The 19,605-nt window shown below is 36.5% G+C and overlaps 1 protein-coding gene, 1 long non-coding RNA gene and 1 pseudogene across 3 annotated transcripts; 1 reads left to right on the top strand and 2 right to left on the bottom strand.

Moving 5' to 3' along the window:
* The first annotated feature begins 2,182 nt into the window (after positions 1–2,182).
* On the top strand, positions 2,183–8,726 carry LOC137730046 (uncharacterized). Its single transcript, XM_068469115.2, has 3 exons — positions 2,183–2,563; positions 2,778–2,917; positions 8,149–8,726. Exons 1-3 carry the CDS (start codon positions 2,314–2,316, stop codon positions 8,290–8,292), a joined length of 534 nt encoding a protein of 177 aa, XP_068325216.2. The 5' UTR covers positions 2,183–2,313; the 3' UTR covers positions 8,293–8,726.
* A 956-nt stretch (positions 8,727–9,682) lies between these two features.
* Positions 9,683–15,693, bottom strand: LOC148690686 (uncharacterized; annotated as a pseudogene).
* Positions 15,694–17,147: 1,454 nt separating this feature from the next.
* LOC137724923 (uncharacterized) lies at positions 17,148–18,181 on the bottom strand. Of its 2 annotated transcripts, none has more exons than XR_015957090.1 (3): positions 17,897–18,181; positions 17,525–17,788; positions 17,148–17,408 (listed from the first exon to the last, which is right to left on the bottom strand). It is a non-coding gene; the product is annotated as an uncharacterized LOC137724923 (long non-coding RNA). The 2 variants fall into 2 exon arrangements; XR_011067470.2 differs by having other exon boundaries at positions 17,148–17,379; positions 17,897–18,177.
* Positions 18,182–19,605: the final 1,424 nt, after the last annotated feature.

Genomic DNA, 19,605 nt, shown 5'->3' on the forward strand with positions numbered 1-19,605 from the left:
AGTTAAGTCAATATCAAGAACCATGTGTATATAAAGAAAAAATTGAACACAAAATTGCACCAAAAAAAGTCTGAGTTTTTAAAGCATTAGAGTATCTCCAAAGGAGATGTCAAATTTTAAACATAAAATTTGAATTTGACAGCCTATGTGGCATTTTGATATTTTTCAAAATTTTGCTCTCTACTCGATATGTCAAATTAAATATTATTTTATAATATTTTTTTTCTTTTATTTTATTAAACTATTATTTTATTACCCATTTTGACTTCTTTCAAAACCCCCGAATTTCTTCATTTCACACCTTCAGCCATTGAAGCTCTGCAAGCTTCCCTCCAGCAAGTCCCTCACACCCAATTCGAACCCGACACTGATAAAATCAAATGCAACCTCACCAAGAAAGACTTCTCTCCAGCAAGTCCCTCGCACCCAATTCGAACCCGACACTGATACAATCAAACGCAACTTGCAGAACGGGGTCGACAACGTCTCTCGAAGATGCCCGACTGTTTCACCGGTGAAGGTCGTCGTCCAGTCGATGCCCATTGAGCCAAGTTGATGTCCCACTGCTACTCTAGAAACCGTGCCGAATTGAGATCCATTGAGCCAAGTCGATGCCCAAGCCCAGATTCATGTCAAACTGATGGATCTCTGGTAGCTGGGAAGATGGGGAACGAAGCGACGACGTAGTTTGCAGCAGGGGCTGTTGCTTTCTGGTTGATCCGCAGGGATCAGGATTGTTAAGATCCGAAGAGGATCTTAACCCTTCTTCATTTGCCTTTAGTTTCATCGTTTCTCATAAAAAAAATTAATAAAAAAATATTTGAAGCTGCTGTCAAATTTGACAGCAACTGCCAATCCATGTCAGCGCCACATAAGAATTGACATTTCGATTGGAGAATATTAGTGCAGTCTTTTATTACTATTATAGCTTATGTGAATATTTTAACATCTCCTTTAAAGATGCTCTTAGAAAATTGTAAGTTGGACCACAATAGCTATGGACTCATTTGCCAATCCAAAAATAAACATTGAAAAGCTAAATGAGTATGGACTCATTTGCCATACCGAATAAAGCCCAATATTGAACATGGACCAAACAAAGCACAAAAATAAATATGACCAAAGAAAATCCTATAATAATCTTAATAACCAAGTATAACATTGTAATTTTCACTAACACATTTTCTCTAATGGGAGAGGAGAGAGTTCAAATTTGAAACGCATGCATTGCGTTGAAGAGTAATGCCTTATTTACTAAGTTAATGCACAACTTAAAATGGAGCAATATAGTAATTTTCACTAAATGAAGTTATTAGTTATGTTATAAACTATTAATCTCAACTATATTTTTAAATAAAGGGAGCTCCAATTGAGAGAGACGAGAGAAATATGCAGTTTGGTGGTGGAAGGAACGTGGTGCATGCATGGTTTTTCATGTTGCAGTGGGAGCAAATAGTGGTGGGACAAGCAGTTTGGTGCAACCTCATTAGGGTGGTTGGTTGCTCTTTCACCCTCCCAAACACATTGAACCTTTAAGATTATGGTACGTTGACCAAAAAAGATTGTTAATTAAGGATTAGCCTAACTTGTTTCGTTTGGCAAGGGCATTGACATGTTTGGGGAGAATGGTCAAGCAATGAAATCAGTCACAATCTCACTCACACCCCAAATATATGCTCTAATTTAGATCAAATTGAAAAACAAATTCTTCCATATTTTCTCCATGGCGTTAAAGATCCAATGGGGTCCCTTGGCCCCCATGGTCCCTCTCTCCCTCCCTGTAGATCCCAACCAAGTGGCTTTGCAGATCTAACACGTCTGCTCCCATATTATTAATTTTTGCTTTTCTTGCAGTTTGGCGTTCAACCATAATCTATAATCTTATATTATATAAGCAGCACCCAACACCCTTCTCCCTCTCATTTCTCTGCACCCCAAATCTTTGGTTCCGAAATTTCCAGCTTCCATTTTTTGTATTTTTTTTGGTTTTAAAGGTTTCTTGGTATTGGACGTAAGATCGAGGTGCTTTGTGCTTGTCAGTTTGTCAGTTTGTCACATCCCTTCTGAGTTTTGATTCTTGACGTGCTTTGGCGAACTTGAAATAGTCAGATTTCATTTACTATTAGCAACTGCTGGGTCTGCAGCTGGGTGTCCAGAGTCCCAAAACCCCAAACTCCACGTCACCTCTGTCACCAACAAAACCCACCACCCTATTCGTTTTAGAGCTAAACCATCACAATTTCACCAAAAGGGTTCCATCCAGTTGATATTTTGAGTATTTGAGGAGATCGATATATATCACCGGCCATTGACATGGGAAATTGTCAGGCGGCGGAGGCAGCGACGGTGGTGATTCAGCACCCGGCCAACAAGATCGAGAGGATTTACTGGTCTGTGGGCGCTCATGAGGTCATGACTTCGAACCCTGGTCACTACGTGGCTCTTGTCGTCAACTCTCCCACTATGAAGTCTGAGACCGGAGCTCCAGTGAAGCAGCTCCAGCTTCTCAGACCAGACGACACTTTACTCATTGGACAGGTTTATCGCCTCATCAGTTTTGAAGGTCAAGTTTCTAATTTCGTTTTTCAGTTTTCCAGCAACGAGTTTTAATCAATTAGGCTTTCCTTTGTTTAAAGAACAACGCTTTTCCGTTAGATTATGTAAATGTTACATCCGATTCACAGTATGACAATATAAACGTTTTTCTAGCAAAGAAACTCACCATATGACAATTTAAACATTTAAAATATTAGGTCTCTTTTGTTATATAAGCACAGATGTGTTGAAGGAGTTTGCTGCCAAAAAGTCTGCGAAGCTGGGAAAGTTGCTGAAGGATAGAGGTGGGTTTGGTGTGGAAATGAAAATGAAGGACTTGGCGGTTCAGAATTTGAAGTCCGGGAACAACAATTCCATCAAGGTAAGTATAAAATTATTTGACCCTAAAGACCCTTCATAATTAAACCATCCTGGCATCAATCATAGTTGAATCATATGAACTCATTAGGGTAATTTGGTCATTCAAAATTGACGTGATAACTCCATGATATGAAACTCGGATTATCAAGTACTTTGTAGACTTTGTCTTTTGTTATTCAGTAGTGCGGGAATACTTATTTATGAATGTGTGTTGGGCATTTTTGCTTTTGTCTGTCACTTCAATTTGTTAGAGCATCTTTAACAGTTTTGTTAAAGTTTTGTTAGTTTATAAAATAAACAACATCAAAAAAAACAATTTTAGCAAATTTTGGGTAAATCTTTTCTTTTTGTTAGACATTTTACCTAGGATAAAAAAATTAGATATTCTTGGAACACTATCCAATATTCTAAATGTTACAATATAAGTGGTTATTTATTTTTTTTTTTTTTCAATTATCCCACCACCGCTGCTTGTATAATGATATTTATTGTACCAAATTGTGTACCGGCACACTACAAATTCTCTTTAGGATAATATATATATATATATATATATATGTAAGAATCTCACCCCACTCAGGAGTGCCCATTAAAAATGGTAAGATGCAGCACCACAGTAGTATAAGCATGATTTGGAGACGAATCCCTTAACTGTCATATGAAAAGAGAACTTGTAAATACTATTGAATAATTAGTACTTTAACTGTTACATGAAGAAAAAAAACCTTATACATAATATTGTATAATTATTAATTAGTTACGAGATGTCACGGTAATATTCTACTTAGGTATGCATGGCACAAATAAGTTTCCGCAACCACCGAAAGTGAGGGGTTATGTGCGGAGGGAAGAAGAGAATAGGATAGGGCTAGGCCTATCCTCACATTTTTTTGCAGCCCTTCCCCAATAAACATCTTTCATTATTCTTCTTTACAACCCTTCTCCTATTAGTCAATAATACAAAACACATTATAAACTATCTCCTATTTAAAATTCCAATTCCGATATTTGATTCCATCCCAAGTAGGCCTGGTAAAAGGGTCGTATTTGTCGTGTTTGTGTTATTTTCGTGTAACACCTGTTATCTTAAAGGGTCTTGTCATGTCACACCCGTTATCTTAACGGGTCCTTAACAGGTGGGGTCACTTTACCTGACCCGTTAAAAAAAATATATTTTTTGAATGTTTGCAAACATGCCCCAACCCAGAAACTCCAAAATCTTCAAAATCAGAAAACCCCAAAAACCCCGAACCTAGAAAATCCCCAGCCATTAATTTTAATTTTAACAAAAACCCCAAATCACTAGTTTTTGAAAAAAAACACAGCATACCCAAAAATACAAAATTCATACCTTTAGCGTGTGCTTGCCTGTGTGTGGTTTTCTTGTGGCTGTCGGAGTTGAGTTGAAGGAAGTGAACAGAGGATGCGAGAGAGATATGGATTAAGGAGACGACGCGGGATTAAGTCTGGACTGGAAAGATCAGAGTGAATGAGAGAGAAGATAATGATAGCCTCCAACCTAATGCACAATGGACGGTTGAGATTAAATCTCAACCGATCCAATGGTCACCAATTTTTTAAATTTAATTTAATATATATATATATATATAATTATTATAGTTTGTAGGGGTATAAAATTGTTAAATTAATATATATATATATATATATATATAAGTATTATAGTATTTTTTTAGGGTTATAAAATTATAAAATTAATATTTTGCTTATTGGGTTACTCGATAATGACCTGATTCGTTATCGTGTCGACCCAAACACCTGTTAATTTCATGTCATGTCGTGTCGGATTATCGGGTCGTGTTAGGAATTGTCAGGCTTAATCCCAACACTAAATTAATATTTATTTATTGGACATAAAATCAATAACCTTTAACATTTTGATTATAAAAAAAAAATCTCTTAACATTAAACCCGTTCACTTTTAATTAAAACAAAAAACTTTTCTGTGAAAGAGCTATTATTCTTCTCATTTCTTGAAATTTCATACCTATTTTCGTATAAAATTCAGATTAATTCAACAAAAACAATACTATTTGTAAAATCTATCTTACTTTCTATAATTTTTTTTTTATTGTTTCTCGTCTATCTTACATCTTACTTAAGTGTTATAGTTTGGACCTTTTGATCACTTCTTCTTATTAAATTTAATAGTATAGATAATGAGGTTATCATACAACGGTTTCAAAATATGAAAATTCGTGAGAGACAATTATGATTATTGAAAATATAAAATATTATAGATGCATGTGTTATTATGGTGTTTTTGTCACATCCCGGCTCGGGCAGGACCATTTCCCAGGCCCGACTCCACTACCGTAGCACGATATTGTCCGCTTTGGGCTTACCATTCCCTCACGGTTTTGTTTTTGGGAACTCACGAGCAACTTCCCAGTGGGTCACCCATCATGGGATTGCTCTAGCCCCCTTCTCGCTTAACTTCGGAGTTCCTATGAAACTCGAAGCCAGTGAGCTCCCAAAAGGCCTCGTGCTAGGTAGGGATTGGAATATACATTTAAGGATCACTCCCCTGGGCGATGTGGGATGTCACAATCCACCCCCCTTAGGGGCCCGACGTCCTCGTCGGCACATTTCCGGCCAGGGATTGGCTCTGATACCAATTTGTCACATCCCGGCCCAGGGCAGATCACTTCCCAGGCCCGCTCCACCACTGTAGCACGATATTATCCGCTTTGGGCTTACCATTCCATCACGGTTTTGTTTTTGGGAACTCACGAGCAACTTCCCAGTGGGTCACCCATCATGGGATTGCTCTAGCCCCCTTCTCGCTTAACTTCGGAGTTGCCGTGGAACCCGAAGCCAGTGAGCTCCCAAAAGGCCTCGTGTTAGGTAGGGATGGGAATATACATATAAGGATCACTCCGCTAGGCGATGTGGGATGTCACAATCCACCCCCCTTAGGGGCCCGACATCCTCGTCGGCACATACGCGACCAGGGTTATGCTCTGATACCAAATTGTCACATCCCGGCCCAGGGCGGATCACTTCCTGGGCCCGCTCCACCACCGTAGCACGATATTGTCCGCTTTGGGCTTACCATTCCCTCACGGTTTTGTTTTTGGGAACTCACGAGCAACTTCCCAGTGGGTCACCCATCATGGGATTGCTCTAGCCCCCTTCTCGCTTAACTTCGGAGTTCCCGTGGAACCCGAAGCCAGTGAGCTCCCAAAAGGCCTCGTGCTAGGTAAGGATGGGAATATGCATTTAAGGATCACTCTCCTGGGCGATGTGGGATGTCACAATCCACCCCCCTTAAGGGCCCGACGTCCTCGTCGGCACATTTCCGGCCAGGGATTGGCTCTGATACCAATTTGTCACATCCCGGCCCGGGGCGGATCACTTCCCGGGCTCGACTTTACCGTAGCACGATATTGTCCGCTTTGGGCTTACCATTCCCTCACGGTTTTGTTTTTGGGAACTCACGAGCAACTTCCCAGTGGGTCACCCATCATGGGATTGCTCTAGCCCCCTTCTCGCTTAACTTCGGAGTTCCTACGGAACCCGAAGCCAGTGAGCTCCCAAAAGGCCTCGTGCTAGGTAGGGGTGAGAATATATATTTAAGGATCACTCCCCTGGGCGATGTGGGATGTCACAATCCACCCCCCTTAGGGGCCCGACGTCCTCGTCGGCACACACGCGACCAGGGTTAGGCTCTGATACCAAATTGTCACATCCCGGCCCGGGCAGGACCATTTCCCAGGCCCGACTCCACTACCGTAGCACGATATTGTCCGCTTTGGGCTTACCATTCCCTCACGGTTTTGTTTTTGGGAACTCACGAGCAACTTCCCAGTGGGTCACCCATCATGGGATTGCTCTAGCCCCCTTCTCGATTAACTTCGGAGTTCCTATGAAACTCGAAGCCAGTGAGCTCCCAAAAGGCCTCGTGCTAGGTAGGGATTGAAATATACATTTAAGGATCACTCCCCTGGGCGATGTGGGATGTCACAGTTTTGGTTAGTAGTTTTGTAACTGTTATTCGTCATATTTTTTTGCATTTGTGAAAGGCCCTTCCTCACATGAAATTCTGGCTCCACCACTGATTATGTATTGGGTAAATGTTTGAACTGTAAAACATTTTTGGCCCCATTTTGCCAAACTCTACCATCTAATTAATATATATATATATATATAGTTGAATAAAGAGTCGAACATATATATTTATTTGTTGAACTTTCGGGCCCCATTTTTTCTAACTCTACCATCCAATTCATACTCATGTATATTGAGTTGAATAAAGAGTCGAACGTATATATTTAGATAGAAATGATAAAATATATTTTGAGAATTTAAATTTATAGGGTCAAATACAAGGTCGAACGCATGAGCATTTTGGTTTGGAAAATGGTTAAAGAGTTGTTTACCTTTTGGTTTGACAATAAAAAACATGTTTATAACTCATTGAAAGGTTTGTCATCTGATGTGATTCCCCTTGCATATTTGCGCAATTGACTTGATTTAGCTCATCTAAAATTATACGGCTGCAAAACATAAGTGAATTGTGAAGGAAAGTAAAACTCTTTCATGTATTTTAATGGTTGTTGCATAACATACGTCCATGGTTAGGATCTCATCCATTTGTTGGAATTTTGCGTTGCCATATTTGACAATAAGCAATGGTGGCCACTATGTACGATCCACTCACCGAGTACATTCATTTTATTTTCATGAATACTCATGCTTATTTCTAGTATTTAAATAGAATAAGTCAAAGAAAATTTAAAAAAGGAACAAAAATATATAGGATATGCAGAAGAATTAAAAGTGTATGCAAAAATAATTTTCTGTGTGCAAAGTTTATAGTAACTGGCATGGCTTATGTCATCATTCCCTAAGTCTTCCATTCCAATGGTTCATGGGGATGCATTTACCCCTTTATTCAAGGAATGTCAGATTTATGATGACAGTCGAAGGGTATCACTTTACGATTTGCAAAATGATACACTTCTTTTCTAGCAAATATTTGGTGGGGGTTCAGAGATTTCATTTTCCTCTACCAATATCATAACTGATAGAAGTAGTTTCAACTCCTAACCAAATGATTAAGTTATGTTTTTCTTAGAAGACGTGTAGTTAATGCATGACTGCTTAGGCTTAATCTGGTCAACAACCTTAGTTAGGTATGCTTAATTAAACTTATAATCTAATAGAAAAGATATCGATGCATGGTTTTAAAATACTTATTAATTTCTTCAGATGGAGAGTGTGGGAAGCAACCGTGGCAGCAAAAGCACTAACAACGGCAGAAGCTACAGAAGTGTGGGAAAGAACCATGGTGGTGGAGGTGCTGGGAAGCAGTGGAGGCCTGCCTTGCAAAGCATTGCAGAGGTTGGAACTTGAAATATTATGCATGCAGCACCACCACCCTATGATCTCATCAGAACCCTTGATTTCTCTGTCGTTCTCTCCCACCAATAAAAACAAGCAGAAGCAGCTACTCCTTTCGCTCTCTCCAATACCTTCATATTCTCTTTTCTCTTTTAGACTGACAGATTCCACTATTGTACGTCCTTGCTCACTAGCCATGGCCTATAGCTTTTCCAGAGTTTAGAATCTTTAGATGTCATGCATAACTCATTGAACTTGGACACGGTCGTACGTATACCACTCTTGCAGATTAGGTTAAACCTTTAAATTGTTGTAATTAGCTGCAAACTGTATTGCCCAAGGGGAACTTAGTTCCGTTTTATTAGGCTAATCAATTTCACCTTCTTTTGTATTTATCAAACAATGAATGCGTAGCTTAGTATCAATGCCATGAACCTGTTCGGTAACCCTTAATTTTATTTTCTAGTTTTTAGTTTTTATTTTTGTGTTAGAGATCAAGATGATAAATACATGAAAGAAATGAGATACAAAAAAGTTGAAGAAGGAATATAGAAGAACGGTATAAAGAAAGATGCACAAACTGAAAATAAAAAGGCTTATTATATTAACACCCCACAAATTATTGAATAAACCTCACATACTTAATACGTATAACGTTTGCTTTTTCACTTAAAAATTATCTTAATACAACCCCACATACTTTCCCATAATACCCCCACACCCCATATTCTCAATATATACCTTATATTTTGTACATACACCCCACATTTCTCAATATACACCTTATATTCCTCCACAACAACACATCCGCAACTGCAAGATTAATGCGATTAATTACTAATCCATGATCTTTCATGTTCGATTCATCGCCATATGACTAAGAGTAATTAGCAGATCACCAATTAGGGTTTTAGCATGCGTGCCAGTTTAAATGAACATTACATACCTTTTGCGCCTCCAAGAACATGATAATCGGCCTCTCACATTCGAACTTAAATATGAGTGCTGTTAATTGATGATAATTGATGATACCTGCATGCCAGTTTGTATGAGTGCTGTTAATTGATGATACATGTTCATCGTCACCAACTTAAATATGATCGTGATTTATGTGAGGGGCTCTAAGCTTGGTGGCCAAGTAAGCTTGTATAAAGTAAGGAATGGCTTGGGGAATTAGCTCAAATATTTTTCAAGGTTGCTTTGCATGCCCGCTAGATACCATTAAAAAATAAACCTTGTTTTTACAAATGTACTCTCGCCTGGCAATCGATATATTTCAGTTCAGTTTGTAAAACATAAATCAGTCACAATCAAGACATATCGTTTCGGTGGTGGCTACATTATTTAGACTTGGTAATAGCTTAAATTGTTTCATACGATCTTGGTAGTTGGCGTAAGGATGTCAAGTGTTATTTACTGCAAGAGTATGCCAATTTTGTGCAACCGGTGGCATGGGATGTCCTGGTGCCAAATGTAGCTGTACAAAAAAAAAAGAAGTCAATTAACTTTCAAAAAAAACGTTCAATGTTGCAAAAAAAGTAAGTCAACTATTAGTACATGTATAAAGTGATTGTCATTGACTAAACCATTTGCAATCTCATGAAGATTAGTGGCCTCATCATCTCCTAATACATATAAAGGTAGGAATGAGAGGCATTGCAAACAAGATAAAAAAATCACCACTACACGATAACATGAAGCTATAAGATGGCCTATATCTGGTATGCTCATCCAGTAGAGTTCTGGTGCATATGAATCGTCAAAATAGTCAAGTGCTTGGTCAATCTCAGCACGCCTCTCTTTCCAACCAAAAGCTTGCTGATATAGGAATGGGCAACAACGTACTTCCGCCAATAGGTCAGTATGTACCCTTGGCCATAAATCTTGACCAAATCCCATTGCCTCAGCTATGACTCTATATCCATAATTACCATTTCCAAGGACATCAATCACAATAGTAATGTATTGCTTTATTGCCTCAGGGAACTGTCACGTATATTGATGTGTAGGGGTGCCAGATTGCGTAAACTTGAGTTATAAGTCTGTATAGTAATCAAGGGTTACTCAGTGAAGTTACAATTAGTATATCAAACATCACAACTATAAAGATAAGTGCATACCTTCAATTTGCGTGGTCTTCCCCTTTGTTTCTTTTTAGAGGGTTGTGGCTGGATATCATGACCTGAAAGAGCTTTTGCAATCTCAAAGGCCGATGACAAACGATGAGTAGAAGTGTCAACTTTACGTGGACATCCTTTGGTTTTAATTTTTTTTAACTGGTTCTGTAAGTGTCGTGGAACTTGGGTTCATCAAAGGCATGCCAATTATATAAGTACTCCTCTTTTGTTAATGAACTTACCAAGGTTTCCCAATCATTAAAAAACAAATTCCAAACCTCCTCTAATGTGAAGTGTTTTTTGCAATTGGTTCCAATTGCTTGATTTATATGCCATCTACAAAATAAATGTCGAGTACTAAGAAAAACATTACGAATGACATTCATCAGTGCTAAGTCTCGATCAGTGACAATCACACCATGAATACAATCATCATTCATTAGAGTCTTTAATCTTGTGAATGCCCATGTGTAATTGTCTTCCTTCTCATGGTCAATGAAAGCAAATGCAACCGAAAATGTAATATTAGTTGAAGTTACCCTTACAATCTCCAGTGGAAAACGATGCTTATTAGTCTTGTACGTGTAATCCATGATAAGTACATGTGGGAAGCAATGTAAGATATTGACATTAATTGGGTGAGTCCAAAACAAGTCACTAACAACGTTATCAACACCAGTACTTCGATGATGCTCAATATAGTTGTACTCAACCAACTTACCTAACAACTGCTGCATTTCTGATCTCCCTGCTTTTTCTTTTGTCCGATGATAGTGTCTTGCATTGTATATTGTCATCATCGTTGTTACATTAAGTGGATCTTTTTTCTTGATGGTGTTCAAAATAACTTGGGTCTCACTAAACTTGTAGACATATCAACTAAAAGTTCATTTTGCTTTTTAGTTAATCGTCCGACAAAAGAATGCCCATCAAGATACTATGAATAAGTATGGTTATCCACCCCACACTTAACCTCCAATTTCCATTCATCTCCTTCTCCAACGTTTACTCTTTCAACATAAATGGACATCCGCATTTTTTAGTACCAGTATTCCTAGGTTCTTTCTTCTTCTTATTATTTGCATTAGAATTTTGGTCATTAATATCAGACTTCCTCAATATGGATCGATACTCGCCATGTCTTTCACAAGCAAATGTTATTTGAGCTCTCTTCCTCCTTCGATCAACCCCTCCCGCATCAGACCTCTTAATGAAAATAACCAAATTATTCCTTTTCCTTGTGCGTGAATCCAATCAAGCAAATCATTTTTGCTTTTGAACACATGTACATACAAGATCATTGCCATTTGCCACTAACAAAATGTTTGTAGACATGCTAAGGTTCCAACCCATATGCTATTCCCTATTATGAACCTAATGCACTATGCTACATAAAAGAATGCAAGAGTTTCCATGAAATTCACATATGCACATTCAATATACTAAAAATAGTTACTTCGTCGGTTTTAAATGCGTTTGTGTAATCAACGATGCTCGTTGTTGCAACCTTAGTGTCCCCTATAAAAGTATTGCCTTGTATGCTATCCTATTTAAATACACCAAAAATTAGTATCAAATCCTCATTTATTTACTAAGAATCATACACCTCAATTATTTGTTAAGAACCATACAACTCAATATCAATAGGCAGAGTAGCACATGCTAACAAACCTGCGATGCATTTTCAGGTCCAACCTCCAAAATATTTTGTCGCTTTCCAATGTTCATTTCAAGGGACATAACCAAACCTTCTCTAAGAGGATCAATGGCTGGATTTGTAACCTGCAAAGAAGAAAATGAATAACCAATGGAAGAAAAAAAAAAAAGGAATATGAAATTAACATTAGAAAAAAAAACTATTACTTGCAAACGATCCTCAATAAAAATAAATAAATCAATAACTATAACATCAAAAGCATAATTATTCATTATCCACAATAAAGAATGCATAATAAAGAACTATCACACCAAAAAAAACACGAAAGTGAAAATGAACAGAAACTCTAAGTTTCTCACAATTTTCATGAAAGACAATAAACTTTCATGAGATCTGTCTCTCTTTCTTGCTCGGTCCTCATGACAACCGAAAAGATGGACAACTATCCCGCACCACTGATGAAACATAGTTGAGGCCATAAGGGTCATGCCCCACCTTCCTCCCCACCCAAGATTTCATAGTTCCCTTGACACCATAACCATGGGATAATTGTATTTCACAAATGCTACTCATACAAAACTTTCATACAGTACATAAATTGGGAAGAGTTAACCTTGTGACAACTTAATTTCTGGCATTATACTGACTAATATCTACATTTATGGTTTACTTTCAGAATAAATATTTCGTATAACAATCGCACAGCTTCAATTAAACACGTATTCCCCCATGCATTTGAATGTACACATAGAAACTAAATAACCACCACTTGTGTGTTAAAAACCCTACTATTGGTGTATCAAATATCAATGCTCACTTTTTGTATCTTTCACCCAAAAATACACAAGTAACCACACTTATGTTTCATCGGATTACCAAAAATATTATCAAGAATTAATCAAACAAACACACCAAAACTAGCAATGAAGGATATCACCTGAACAAAATCCAAAACTCTTTTACAATCCTTATCTACTATAAGTATATGCTCTTTTTGTCGCATGCTTTAAGAAAATTTGTTCTTTCAAATAATCTTAAGCATTTTTAACACATGTTTCCTTCTCTTTTTTCCTTGATGAATCCATAAAATAATCTTAAGTTTCATCACTACTACAGTGTCGTACTTGCTGTGGACAGTCCTGAAGTGTTCAATCGGATCGCAGAAGCATTCTCATCCAAGGTTGTCATGAAATTTGTAATTCTGCTTTAAGGGGAGAAGTCAAGCCTGGGTCGAGAGAGTCGTAAGAGTATGCTCGACTTTAATGATGCCCGTATGTCATCCCTCTGTCTTTGCTAGCAGTTTCTTTTTTGCTTTAAGATAGTACCAAAGATCTAGGATGCTAGGGCTGCAGTAACCTTAGTTTAAATAGTCTATTAGGAGATCTCGTGTTCAGTCTATTACTAATTTCATGCCAGTAACCAGATTATAGAGTTTCTCAGAGAAAAACAAAAACCAAAAATCAACAAAACCCTAGCAGCAAAGAAACTGATGAACAACCTCAGGGATCCTTGTGATCCCTAAAAGATGAATATGAATATAGAAGTTTAAATAACGCAGCAAATGCAAGATTAAATAATTATAGATGTCGTTGAAATCACTAAAACAATGAAAAACATGAAGTCTTACCTCATGTGAAGCTTCTGAAACATTGATTTCGTGTTCCATTCGTCAAAAGCAATTTTTCTTAATCAACATGCTTGTAGTTTCATTGCTTAGGGTTTTGTTCAACAATGGAGGGTGGGAGGGTTTTGATAGTTGAGAAGATAAATAATACGCTAAAAGTGATTTGGGGTGTATTTAGAATTTTTTTTTTTTTTTTTAAACATAATAAGGTCAAAATTGTCATTGCAAAGTGGGGTAAATTAGCCATTTAATATTAAATTTTAATGTAGGATGCATTCAAAATTTTGTGAGGTGCTAATAAAAAAAGCCAACCAAATAAAAACTCTAAATCAAAATCTAAAAAGTCATTGTTTTCATTTCAAATATTCTTTATACCGTAAAACCACTCTAAAAGTTACAAATTTAGGACCAAAAACATTTTATAATTTTAAGGAGGTTATTACTTAATAAAGGTGTAGTTAAAAAAATATTATTTATAGGCTTATTATCCTTAAGGGATCTTGAGGATGACAATATGGAAATACTAAGAGTTTCATGCCAAGAAGCTGTAAACATGCTTCAGAAGATTTAGAAACATTTTGGCTTCAACAAGAAGGTATCTATGTTCACAAATTATTACGTATCCGCAAGCTCAAAGACGTGACATCAACTCTAAAAACTAAAGCAATCGTAATCCTGATCTTACAAGCTAATTAAATCAATTTTGAAAGAGATTTAATAGGTCGCTGCAATTTCTAAAGAAAGTGTGTATATTAAGCAAAGTATTAAAAACTTGCTTCAAAGATATGCATTGGCATTTACGTGTACAACATATACTGCTACATGCTAACTGTGGCTGAGGCCAGATGCTGTAGAGCTTTGATTCTTCATTACTACAGTTTTCGGTCCAAAATCCTAGCCACAGTCTCATACTAGAATTTCCCACAAATGTTAGAGTAAATATAGAAATATAGAGAATAATCCGAATGATGACTTTGAGGTACGACTTGAATCGTTTCCTTAAAGTGTTATTTGCCCCCACTCAAATGAGTTTGCTAAAGGGTTCTTGGCAAGTCACTTCTAGGATACAACAAAGTATGAAATATTCAAGTAGCAAAACCCAATTGTATTCCCTTAGAAATAACTAGAATGAAATTGTATGAATGTGATAGAGAGAAAAGAGAGCAAGGAATGTAGAAACAAATTTCTGCAAATTGTGTGTAAAACATTATGCCACAATGGTAGTTATAGGCATTAAAGCACCCGTTCATCGAGTCCTTTCATTTTAGTTGAAGATATACAACCCTTTTTAATAGTGTTGACCCAAAAGACATGTTTTCTATTTAGAATTTTCAGAAAATAAATATTGATTATTTATATATTTTAATTTTACTCATACAATTTAAGTAAGTATCGTCATGTTTTTTAACCAAAAGTTGTAGTTCAACCAAAAGATACAAGGTTGAATTAAATCCAACCTTTTGGTACCATCATTTTCGTACACACGTTCTGCACAATGCAGCACCAATATATATTATATATATTATATTCATATATATACATATATAACATATATATATATATATATATTAATATGTCATGTTGCAATGCTTCACTCGAAGAGGAGCAACAGTTGGGCAAATACCTAACTTTTCAGCCAACAAATATATGAATATATTTTTGAAATACTCAACAACAAATGCATCAAGCCATTTGACATATTTGCTTACGAGCTACACACGACCTAATAAATTAGTATTGAAGGTGAATCTAATAGCGAAATTTTACAATGTCCCGATGTATGTCATTTCATTAGATTTGATGGATAGAGTTTTAAATGAGCGACCAAGAGTCCAACAGTTAAGAATCTTGTGATCTCAAATGTCGGTTTATAATATAAACTGATGCATACCAAAATTAGATTTATGTAAAGTGATTCAAGTGGTGCAATTCAATAATAATTTTTTATAAAAGAAAACATTACTATGGTTTTTTGTCAAATTAGCCGAATGTACCTTTACACTTACCATCACCATTGCTGTCACCTCCAAACACCATTATTACTGTCATTGATGTCACGTCCACCCACTATCATTACCTTTGTCATCACCCCATTTATGATCATTACTGTTGCCACCACAACAACCCACCATCATCACCGTACATCGATGCCACCACCGCCACCACCGTCATCACCTCCAAAAAGTACATTTTCTAACTATTATCTCTTGCATATGTATTGATGACTCTAGATACATATTAAAAATTCTTTTAGCCAGGTTAGTCAAATAAGAAAATTTACAAATTCTATAAAATAAATTTCCATCATTTTGGAATTTCTTGCAAATCTTAAATTTCCTCATCCAAACATATTATTAGGTATTCCAATACTTCTGAACTTCCGACCCAAATTTTTCTAAATGTTCCAAACGTATTCCGATAAAAAAAAAAAAAAAAAAATGTTTTCTGAATATACCCATTTTTATAGTTATTTACTCAAATTATTTAGTTTGTAATCAACTTTTTTATTTTATTGTTCGGTTTTGGATACCTTTGGTTCATTGTTTTTATATATATATTTTTAGTACATCGATATTTTTACACTAAAGAGATGGGGAGTTTGGCTAAGCCACACAATTGGCAGCTTAATTTGGTATCGAATTCGCCATTACTAGAAGAAAACAGTTCATCTACCACGATGGATGCCCCGTTAGGATTCTGGATGTGATAAAAAAAACAACCATTTTTACACAGGCAATACCCGTTGTCAAATACAATGTAATCACGGATTGTGCTTGTGATATATTGGAATTTAACACCACGTACTATGACCGTTGCGAATCACTAGTTAACCATGTGCCAATGCACGTTATAAAAAATTTTCCACAACTAAAAAAAAAAAAAAAAAAAAAAAAAACTATTTAAGAAATATATGTGTATATATTTAAATATTGATATAAAAAATAACTAACAAAATTGTATATTTACTACAATATAATAAAAGGAAAACTAATAAAAAAAAAGCTTGAAAACTTTGAGTTTTAACGATAAGGACAAAATAAAAGTTAAAGTGAATAGTACCAGGATTGACTTTTTAGTGTAAAAATATGGTTTTTCATTAAAGTGAATAGTACCGTGAGCTTTTCGTTAAAACTCCCTATAATAAATACATAACATATCAAAGATTCAAATATTACAAGCGGTACATTAAAACTAACAACAAAACCAATGAGTTATACTAAGTGCCAAATAGGCCTCTAATAACAAAGATATTGTTACTTGAAGACCACACATTTCTTTGAACACCTCCGAACAAAGGACCTGAGAGTGAAATACTGCCTCTAATGCTTGAGCTTCAGAAATTGGTCCCTTTCTCTATCCATCGGCATAGACATAAGCATATGGATGAAAATAGTGAATAGAAAAAGAAAACTTGAAGCAAAATTAACAAGTAAAAACTTAAATAGATGAATCTCTAACAGTCCACGCATGACGCCAAAAAATTAATCAATAAAAACTTGAACATTTATACAGAACTAACCTCAACAAGATTACGTAGTGCAAATTTAGCATTGCATTACAGAGAATGGATCAAATGTAGCCAAGAACTTAAATTACAATCATCAAATTCCTAAGATTTTCTTCCTATCTACTCCCACCTCTAAAGCTAGCATTTCTTCATTGCTCCGTTCCATCTCCTAATTGACCGAAGTCACTAGCTCCTGATCAATTGTTTACACATTCAGGTTATCTAATGCACATAAACCAAACACAATATATAATTACCTGATTAAATTAAAAAAAATAGAAGAATTGAAATTTATAAACATTAAAACAATAAAAAAAAAAAAGATGAAGCTTAATTACCCTAAGTGCATCTGAGGCAACAGAGGTGGTGTGCTCGCGGTCGTAAACAATGTCCAGCCATCGCCAATTAGCCCCCGATGTGCACCCAAAAAAGCTCTAAAATGCTGCTTTGGGATCCTCAACTGTTGCTCCTTCCCAAACCGACCCGTCTGCTCAGACTTGCAATATCCCTACACGTAAATCGCCCTCTTCGTCGGAATGCTCACTGGCCGATTGCGACCCAGAAGCTCATCAATGTCAATTTCCATAAATTCCCTTCACAAACTAAACCACAAAGTTGCAAGTCAACGAATTTGATAAAAAATTAACAAATTTTAATCCAATTGAAGGAGAAAGTTGGAGCTTTACAAAACGGGTTCTCTATTTGGTTACCTGGGAAATGGAATAGTGGTGAATTGAGATTTTATCGGCAGCCAAACAAAGGAGAAAGAGCAGCGGAGATACCGGAGGACTCAAAGTGGATGAGGAAGAAAGGAGAAAACTGAAAAATGGTTGTCGTGGGTGAAATGTTAAGAGAGAGAGAAAGAGGATAGTGACAGAGATCGATTTAATTTCTCACGATTTGGGGAAGGGGAGTTTTGCAGTTACTAACTGATGGGATGAGATAAATCAATAAATGAAATTTGAAATTCCTTTATATTTTGAGAAGTGTGCGGGAGTGTTGTGAAATTTTGCAAAATTCTTGTCCTGCCTCCTCTAAATTTTTTCGTTAAGTGTGTGTGATTCCACCACATATTATGTCTGTGACAGATAACAAAAAGACGATGTGGTTGTTAACAATATTAACCACAAGCATTGTCTGTGGTGGTTTTAGCATATTTCTAATATGCAATTTTGCGCGTGGTCATTCATTCCTATTTTACAACAAGCTAAGATTTGTCTGTGATAAAAAATTGTTATTACTACGTGCTTATTGAAGGAAATATTTGTGAAAACTAGTTCACTTGAGTAACATCTATGCATGCTATTAACAATTAAAAGGTAGAATCATGCTTGTATGCACTCAAAAACAAAACTTTACCCATGAAATTCAAGGCCTAATAGTTGTGGTGAACCAAGACTCAACTCAAAACAAAGTGAGTTGAGAAACTTTATACCTTTGAAGCACCTCTTTTCTTAGCAAAGGTTAATCACCCATGTGAGGGCCTTCTTCCTTTGTCACCTTGCTCTTTGGCTCCATGGATTTGGATGGAGGAACTTTGCTTCTTGGCTCCATGTCTTCTTGGATATGGATGGAAGAATTGGGTTCTCCAAAAGTCACCAAAGTTGGAGACCTCTAAGTTTTGACACCAAGGATGGTTAAGGAAGAAGATGAGTGACCATGGAAAAAGTAGATGCTAGTAAATTTTCCCGTGGTGGCTGGCTATTCTAGAGAGAAAAAGATAGAGTTGTTCTCCTTTCTTCCCTTAGAAAACCCTAATGATGAAAAGGTTATAAAGTCCTTTATATAGTCCATTCAATCAAGTGACTAAAAGAACCACAAACCCTTTCCTTCTCTATATGGCCGGCCTCCTTTAGGCTATGGGCTGTTTGGGCCCTTTTGGGTCTTTAGTCAATAAGTTGTCATACATTTTATGTTAATGGGCTTGACATTCAAATCCTATTGGGCCTTGCGGCCCAAAACTAACCCGAGGTCTATAACGAATTTATTCGTTTGATTAATTAACATATTAATTAATCCTAGCCATAAATAATTAAACCATTTAATTATCCTTACTCATCTCCGTTAAATCCTTCAATCACTACCTTACATGGTGTGCGATCCATTAGGTTCCTTTTAGCGAGGCAGTGGGTGATTAGAACTCTTCAAATCGATTGTGAATTGAAACTTACTTTCAATTCTCCCTTTGGCGATTATACACCTTTAGGGCTTCCATAAACCATGAGTGACACCTAGCAGTATGTCGTGGCTACCCAAGCTAATTAGAAGAGGTGGAGAACCTATTCAATTTGGGATTACAATGCAATACGATCTTTCTCTAATACAATACTCTTGACCACATTGTTTGGTTTGATAGTTTATTCATGTCTACTATCCATTATGATTCTTTTACTTATATGATTACCTTGAATGTGATTTG

This window comes from Pyrus communis, chromosome 15, assembly GCF_041283825.1.
Source record: "Pyrus communis isolate YQ-2024b chromosome 15, ASM4128382v1, whole genome shotgun sequence".
Classification (NCBI taxonomy): Eukaryota; Viridiplantae; Streptophyta; class Magnoliopsida; order Rosales; family Rosaceae; genus Pyrus; species Pyrus communis.